This window comes from Vigna radiata, unplaced genomic scaffold (assembly GCF_000741045.1).
Source record: "Vigna radiata var. radiata cultivar VC1973A unplaced genomic scaffold, Vradiata_ver6 scaffold_398, whole genome shotgun sequence".
Lineage (NCBI taxonomy): Eukaryota > Viridiplantae > Streptophyta > Magnoliopsida > Fabales > Fabaceae > Vigna > Vigna radiata.
In genome coordinates, this window is record NW_014542620.1 from 84711 (window position 1) to 93309 (window position 8599).

The 8599-nt window shown below is 37.5% G+C and overlaps 1 protein-coding gene across 1 annotated transcript; it reads left to right on the forward strand.

The window, feature by feature from the left end:
- Positions 1-641: 641 nt before the first annotated feature.
- Positions 642-8144, forward strand: LOC106780490. The gene is made up of 7 exons (XM_014668782.2): positions 642-907; positions 1649-2057; positions 2151-2307; positions 5206-5250; positions 5642-5810; positions 5909-6276; positions 7469-8144. The coding sequence occupies exons 1-7, from the start codon at positions 776-778 to the stop codon at positions 7788-7790; spliced, it is 1602 nt and encodes a 533-aa protein (XP_014524268.1). The 5' UTR covers positions 642-775; the 3' UTR covers positions 7791-8144.
- The last annotated feature ends 455 nt before the right edge of the window (positions 8145-8599 follow it).

Sequence of the window (8599 nt, forward strand, 5' to 3'; positions counted from 1 at the left end):
GAGGTTTGATGAATCTGGTTCACTATTGAGTATTTAGTGATTTTATTATCACTTGTAGAATATTTCTGAGTGTGATTAGAACGTACCTGGCTTTTAGCCTTGGTCCTGTATTTATAGGTTATCACAAGCCCAATAAAATATAAACAAAATTACCTAGAATAGATTTACCTGATTGCTCATAAACAACTTTGTCAATATCTTTAATCAAATATCCTTGATTATTTTGTCCTCAATATCTTTAATAAGATATCTTTGATTCTGCTGGACTACTAACCCAATAATAAGTATTGGCCCAATTGTGACCTAACATAGACATGGTATTATACATAGACGATCAACTATTCTTTGTAATCGCTTGTCCCAGATATCATATTATACACTAATAAAGAATAATAACAAACCAATCAAAGAAAAAAGATAAAAATAAAATAACTAATGAATAATTTACTAATACCATATATCAATTTTTGTGCAATAAATTCAGATATTTACCTCTATCTAAAAAGACAATTGAAGAGCATAATATAAGTGTTTATGCACGTAAAATTATAAAAAGAAAATTACTACATAGTTACTTTTACAAAAATTATTTTATAGTTTAATAATAGTTAATAAATATTTTGTTACGACGAGAAAACCTGAAACGTTCCAAACGACTGAAAAATGAAACTAACCCAGTGGCAGAGGTAGCTAAGAGAGAGAACACCGACACAACACAATTGGTGGTGGTTTTCTCCGATTCTTAACACATCCGAAGGTACGAGGTGATGTCAAAATGGAACCAAACGACGAGAACGGAGGCAGCACCAGTAGAGAGGAACAAGAAGAGGCATTGGTCGCTTTGATCGAACACCGAGCCCGCGAAGTCAAAAACCTCCGTCACCGCTTCGCTTATTACAAAACCCAGGTTTTCCTTTAACCCTCCGATTTCCATTCCCTGTCGTTTGGCCCTTAGCTTTCGTCCTTTTGCCACTCCCTTCTCATGCTCCCACTTCTCTTTCAATCTTATGCATCCTTCCACATTTAGGTTTATTATGTGTACTTTAACTACCAACTCTTCTGATCATAAAACAGCGTCTTTGCTCTGTTTTTTCCTTCCACTTTGACTACTTTTGTTCCTTCTGTAACTGCAATTTTAAACCTTTGTGCCCAGTGCTAGTATTGTTTATCTCGTGACAGGTGAACCTTTTAAATTTGAGTCTAGTAACTACTTTGCTGTGCGATCGTTGTAGTCATGTGGTGAATTAATTTCCAAATTTTCATTCACATTTATCATCAAAGGAACTGGCTTTTTCTTTGGGAGAAGTTCAATTGTGTGTGCAATCTTTGTTGCTTATTAACGTTTCTCAATGTGATGGCATTGCGTATTTTTTTTATCAATGTTTTTTGGTGATTGTATTTTGGTTCTATTTTTCCGTGTAATCTGACCGGAACCCTAGTTATGAATCTTGGGGAATTTCATTATTCATAGAATGGTTCCTCCTAGCTTAATGTGGTGCCTGATTCCTAGTTGTTGGTGTTCCTGTGAGAAACTTTTATGTCTTTGTTTTTGCTGTATTAGTCAAATATGTAACCTGTACCAAACTTTTCTTGAAATCTTCGCATGGATAACTATAAAGCTGATTTTATGTTTCGGAAACATGTGAAGCTTCATGATGCGGAGAAAAGGTTGCAAGATTCTGAATCCAAATTGGCTCGCCTTCGAGGTCAGACTAATGCAGTGTCATCCCGAAATACCTTCGATGATGGAATTAAAACAGTGAAGACAGAGCGCAGATCAAATAGTCCCATTGACAGAAATGAAAGTTCTATCAAAACCCTACATCAATCTAAACCAGAACTTCTTATTCCTTCAGTGAATCCAAAAATTTCACAACCTGTATTGTTGCCAAAACCTTCAAAAGCTTCAGTAAGTTCCAATTCTGAGGCCACTCCTGGAATTCATAATTCTCCAATCACAGGTGATAGCTCTAGGGGAAAATCTGACAAGTCCCATAGAATTTCTTCTGAGCAGCAAAAAACTGAAATCAAGGACAAAGGGACAAAAAGGAAATTTGGTTAGTTATTCATTTCTAGGATAGCGTGTAGATTTTCATTTCTAGATTGCTTTTGCTCGTAATTAAGCTTCTTAAGAATTTTCTGCTTTCCAGAACAAAAAGAACAGAAGGAATTGATTCCTTTAATACGCAAGAGTTCTTCACCAAGCTTAGTACACTCTGAAACAAGCAACCACGTCTCAAGTCAACACAAGAGGAAATTGCGGAGTATTGCTTTGTGCCCTGTGAATGATCAGCTTTTTGTGACTAGGTACTAGAATCATTTCATCTTATTCAATAAAAGAACTTGCTTTTAGCATTGTTTCACTTATCAGCATCACTTTTCTTTTCTCAGGTTTTTGGCCACAGTAGGTATGGGGTCAAATGTTATCAACTTGTACCCTAAATTTTTAAATTTCAATATGATGGATCAATAACTATGCTTTTAATGTTAGGGGCGTCAACTTAAAATGTGTATAAATTTACTCTACAAGTGAGGATGTGAGATTTTAGTGGTCTTCTAATATATGAGATTCAAGTTCATCTCCCTCATGTTGTATTGGTTAACGGACACCTCTATAGGAAAGATTAGTTTATTAATGATTATAATTATAATAATAAATTATTTTTGTAAGATTCAAGGTATAAATAGTTTGCTGTAGTGGTGCAGCAACATTCACCAAAATCTCTATCTTTATCTACCATATGGTATATGATAGGGTGTTAAGAGTTTATGAGAGGAGGAAAAGAAATTAATGAGGTGTTTAGGCAATTAGGGGGTGATTTTAACGGTTAGCAGTTGGTTAGAGGTTAGTAGGTAGGGGTTGCCTTTGTAAGAAGGCTAAGGGCTCTTGTAAGGGGTTAAGCTTGGTTAATTCTTTGTATAGACAGGAGTTTGTTTCGGGGGGGGGGGGGGGGGGAGTGTTCCCTTGAGAATTTTGTACTGTACTTTGGTATTCTTTGATCACAAGAATAATATAGTCTTGTTTACCAATCCTCTGGGTGTGTGTGAGTGCTGTTTTCGTGAGAGATTGATTTCTTACCTAAAGAAATCTATCAAATTGGTGTCACTTGTCGGATCCTTCGGAGAGGAGCATGATGGAAGCAAGAATTAATGCTGTGGAGGGAAGGCGCGAGTTATTGGTAAGTTGCGAGTATTTCTCCCCCTCTTGTCGCCATTGGGTCTCGTTGTTCTGCTTCCTTGGGTCGCCTCCTTCTTTACTGACCTGACACTCTCTGCCACCCCTCCTCGGCCCTGCGTATCGCGACTGGGTTCGACTCGGGCGACCACCCCTGTCGTCCTCCCCCAAGAACTTTGATTCTTGGGCTTCAGTCCGCTTCCAATCTTCGAGTGAGTACATAGCTTCTCCATGTCTCGCGCGATTCGCATGGCTGTCATCAAGTCTTGTGGATCATGCGGCCTCACGTGGTTGCACAACACCTCCTGGAGACCCGCCATGAAGTAACCCATAAGTTGTTCTTCGGGAATCTTGGTCGTCTGTCCCACCAAAACTTCAAAATCCCTAATGTAATCATCCATTGGCCCTGCCTGTTTAATGGCCGCCATCCTCTCATAAACTGATCCTCGCGTTCCCCCTCCGAACCTAATCCCCAAAGCTCTCTTCAAGCCTTCCCAACAATTGTTCTTGGTTTTCTCTCTCCAAAACCGATACCAATACCTTGCGTATCCCTCCATGCTGATGAAAGCCAATTGCAATTTTTCTTCTTCGGTCACTCTTTGAACTTCGAAGAATTTTTCCGCCCTACTAATCCAATTCCATGGATTGCCTCCTTCAAACACGGGTAGCTCCACCCGTTTCCTCCAGTTAGACTGTCCTTCTTGATTCCCTTATCCTCTCCTTCCCTCTCTTCGTCGGGTCTACCCTTGTTCTCTTTCACCGATGATTGACTTCCATCCTGGTGCTGGCCCTTCTGGTGGTGATTACGATCTTCGAGCATTCTCAAGATCACTTGAATATCCTGGTGCATCGCCGCCGACTCCTGTCTCAAAGCCCCCGTTTCATGTCGCAAAGCCACCGTGTCTGCCTTCGTCTTTGCTATCACAATTTCTACAGCCTCCAACTGACCTTCTACCGCCACCACTCTTCCCTCCATCACGCCCGATTTTCCCCTCTCCAATTGGGATCCGGCAGGTCGGACCAATTGATAGGTTTCTGAGCAAGAAACTTGATCAAGAGCATTCTTTCTCCCTCACACGACAGTATCACAACAAGAATTGAAATGAATCTGAGTATTATTAACAAAAAGAATGATCTGTACAATCTAAATGCAGGGGCATAATCCCCTTCATAGGTCTAAGGCTTGTCAACAATAAAGTCTCCAAACGTCCCCCTCCAACTAAACAAACAACTATTTATACAACTGTTTTTCCCGCCCTTCCCTAACTGTTATAAACAGTTAGGTCATTAAAGCTAATTAGTCTTGTTTCTTCTTTCGTAAACTATCCACCTCTTCTCATTCCTATCACTTACCTAAAGAAATCTATCAGTATCAAAGTAGGTTCAATCTTTATCTACCCTTTGGTATTGAATAATCTTTTTTTTTTTTAGTCCCAACCGTGGTTTTCATGAATGTAATGTTTTTTGTGTAACATTCGAAAATCTGAGTTTTATCTCGAGGTGAGGGTTGGAAATGGGTCTTGACTAGTATTTAAAGTCTAGGAGGTTACATGGCTGTTCTGACTCACCAGTTCTGTATTTACTGCTGTTGGAAACTGTTTCTATTACTTTTTATAGGGTATAAATGTTTAGATTAACTGAAGAGGCAGATTTATGTATATCTTATCATTATCTGAGGCTTTCTATTTGCTGTTCTTAAATGCTAGTCATTCTGAATGGTTATAAATAGAGAGCTGCTGAGTACTTCAATCTGTAGAAAATCACCAAATTCTCTATCTTCCACTAGCTTTATCTTCCACAGTTGTTGTGGCTTTCCCACTATAGCAGTCTTGGAACCAGCAATGTTTAAAACATTGGTAAGGGCTGTTCTTTTTCTGACATGATATTTAGTGGTTCAAGACAAGAACATATTGTGTAACTTTGAGTCAGTTTTTGTTGACTTCAGCTTGAATTTCTCTTTTATGTAAGATATGTTCCTGGTGATACAACATTGATATATTACACATGCTACCTTTTGGTTATTAATGCAGTGCTCTGGATGGAATGGTCAACTTCTGGCAAATTCAGGCTAAGGGGTATGCCCTTATTTATCTTTCTAGTGGTACTTTCGGGAGTTTTTATTCTTTTATTTTGTATAGCAGACGTATATTCAAAAGGTGGAGATTTTGTAGTACTTATCTGTTTTTTAAACCAAATCAATCTTTGATCCCTATGGTGTCTCGTTCCATTTACTGCAGTCTATTACTGTATCAAGTATGTAGTAGAAAACTTATGCTTTGAACTTCTAAGTATTTCTTAAATTTCATCATTCTCTTCTATTTTACTGTAAACTTGACCATTTAATGGTTCTTTCTTCTACCATTGGCAATGTCTGTCGCAGTTTCTGTTATGTAACTTCAAAATGTTTAATAACATAATCATGTTATCTAATTTAAGTTATCTTTCTCCCCATCTTTAATTTTGTAGAGCAGGAGCCTCTCGTCTTAGCACCACAGATTGTGCATCCCAAAAGCAGAGGAGGTGGCCAGAAGATTTAGTTTGGCACCCAGAAGGAAACAGCCTATTTGCAGTATACAGTGCTGATGGTGGCGACTCTCAAGTATCGATTACAAATCTGAATAAAGGACAAGAAGGGGTAAGGTTTTTAACACAAATGTCCTGGCATAAAAGTAAAGACTGTGTTTGGGTATCTTTTTTATTGCTATTGATATGCCAAACTTATGTAACTGGCAGGGAGAACGTGTAAAGTTCTTAGAGGACAAGCCTCATGTTAAGGGAATTATCAATGGCATTGTTTTCATGCCATGGGAAAATACATGTTTTGTAACTGGTGGAAGTGACCATGCTGTTGTACTTTGGAGTGAGCAGGAGGGTGAAAAGTGGAAACCAAAGGTGTTGCATAGGAATCTTCACTCATCTGCTGTCATGGGAGTTGCCGGTATGCAGCACAAGCAGATGGTGTTATCTGTTGGTGCAGATAGGAGGATATTTGGGTATGATGTTCGTGTAGGAAGAGCAGATTTCAAGCATCAGGTTGATAGCAAATGCATGAGTGTGCTGCCCAATCCCTGTGACTTCAATTTGTTCATGGTTCAAACAGGGTAAATTGCTGCTTTTTTGAAGTCCGATTTGTTGACTCTTCTTTGGTTTCCACCTGAAGCTTATCTGTACTATGCAGAGTTTATAACATCCCTGAAATTTCAATTTTTTTCTGTCTTGAGTCCTAAGTTTGGTTTTAGGGAAAATTATGTTAATTTGAAAACAGTGATATAAGGATATGCTCTGAAAGTCTGGATCTCAGATGAATTTGCTTGCATTTTTTCTTTGTTTGCTAAAGTTCAAGAAAACTACTCTCATTGATTATGTTGTGAATGCGCTCTTTACTGAAATAAGATCCAGAAGGATTGAGGTTTGGTTCCCCCAACCTGAAACTCCCACACCACAGAATTTGGTGCAAACCACCATTCTATGATATTGTGCCTTTTTACATCTTTAGTCAATGAAATCTTTATTAAAGACAGATATAGTTACATCATAATATGTGCTTGGTTTTATTCATTAAACATCCTGGCATAATGAAATCTTTATTTTTGTCGTTAGTGATGCTCATCCTTCACGTGTGTACTTGGTTCTATTCATTAAATATGCTTGAAATATTAGGATGGAGTCTTTTTTGCACCAACGTATAGGCCTGCCTTCTGCTTTGTGAAAAAGGATAACAGATTAGGACGAATTAGCCCATAATTTAGCTGATGTGTTGTCATAAATGGAAAAGTAAAGGGGGCAGATGAGGGAATTCACAAGGGAGCAAAGGAACGTGTTGATGGCATTGAACAGTGGCAGCAGCTGCGAAAAGGAGAGGGAATGAAGGAATCAAAATTAACTAACTCACGATTTAGAGATTTTGTCTTGAGTAGGCCCTCGTATATATCTTTTTTGTTGAGAGAGATGATAGGGATGGATTGAATTATTCTCTTCTCTAAAAAATCCTCTCTGCACTTGTACCCTGGGTAGTCTCTGTTTCTTCTGGTTTTTCTTGGTCCAGTAACAATAATACAGTATACACACGTTGCCTTTGCTTTTACTTTTGTGTTTGCAATGCATCTCTCAGGCTTTTTATCTGGGGAATGATAAATCCACTCAAAGATTGAATTTTGATTGATATTTGTACTTTGAAATCATTGCAAGAATCTGCCTGACAAGATGGAAACATGATAATACTTCCTTTTAGACCAATTTTCTTAACTTATTGCTGTTCCGATCTCTGTATTAACTATTTTTATTTTCTATTAGGACCCATGAGAGGCAGCTTCGGTTGTTTGATATTAGATTGAGGAATACAGAACTTCATGCTTTTGGATGGAAGCAAGAAAGCAGTGATTCTCAATCAGCTCTGATAAATCAGTCTTGGTCTCCTGATGGACTATACATAACATCTGGTTCCGCAGATCCTGTGATTCACATATTTGATATAAGGTATACTGCCCACAAGCCTTCCCAATCTATAAGAGCACATCAGAAACGAGTCTTCAGAGCCCTGTGGCTTCAGTCCATTCCTCTTGTCATTTCCATATCATCCGATCTTAACATTGGACTGCACAAAGTTTACACATGAAACCTCCTGCTAAATATTCTGGCATTACCCTGCTGTGCACACTTTTGTTGATGCGACTATGTAGTCCTATTTCATTTGGGATTTTTAGGTGATAAAGTTATTTTTTGTACGTGGAATTTTGTGGCAACATGCAACGGTCAAAGGAGGAATTTAACATGAAAACACAATCAGGAAAAATTTGACTGGAGAAGACCTGCTCAGATGCTGGCAAAGTGTATTTTACTTTTTGTTTCTAAGGTGAAATATACATTTTTCCCTTTGTTTACCAAAGAAGAAGAAAATATGAACACTTTTGTAGTTCATTAATTTTACGAGGATAAATTTATGAGAGAAGTATTTATTCGTGTTTTAAAAGCCCATTTTGTCTGGAATGAGGAAAGTTATTCCTGCACAATAGAAATAGAATAGTTAGCTCCCTTAAATTTTAAAGAAATAGTTCAATTCTTAATTCTTCCTAATTATTTTTTCTATTTTACCTCTTTCAAAACTAAGTACTCTGCATTTTAATTGTTTATATTGATCGTTAAATGTTATATTTTGTTTCAATTATGGGGTTGAGATTATTTGTTTATGTTCTCTGTGTCTTAATGTTTGTTTTCGTTATTGTTTGCTTTTAAAACCATTCGGTTAAAATGGCAGGTTACACATTTTTATCTTAAAAAATTAGGGTTAAATATGTTTTTAGTTCCTATACTTTAGGATGATTTTGGTTTTAGTCCCTCTTTTAAACTAAGGTATAATTTAGTCCTTCAACTTTAGAAAATTCTGGTTTTAGTCATTTTTACCATTTTTTTTTTTACTTTTTTTAC

Bases quoted from the DNA above. Each gene is read 5' to 3' on its own strand.
- LOC106780490 (XM_014668782.2), top strand. From the start codon at position 776: ATGGAACCAAACGACGAGAACGGAGGCAGCACCAGTAGAGAGGAACAA. The intron at 2,308-5,205 runs GTACTAGAATCA...TTATTAATGCAG, and splicing joins GATCAGCTTTTTGTGACTAG to TGCTCTGGATGGAATGGTCA. The intron at 5,251-5,641 runs GTATGCCCTTAT...TTAATTTTGTAG, and splicing joins TGGCAAATTCAGGCTAAGGG to AGCAGGAGCCTCTCGTCTTA.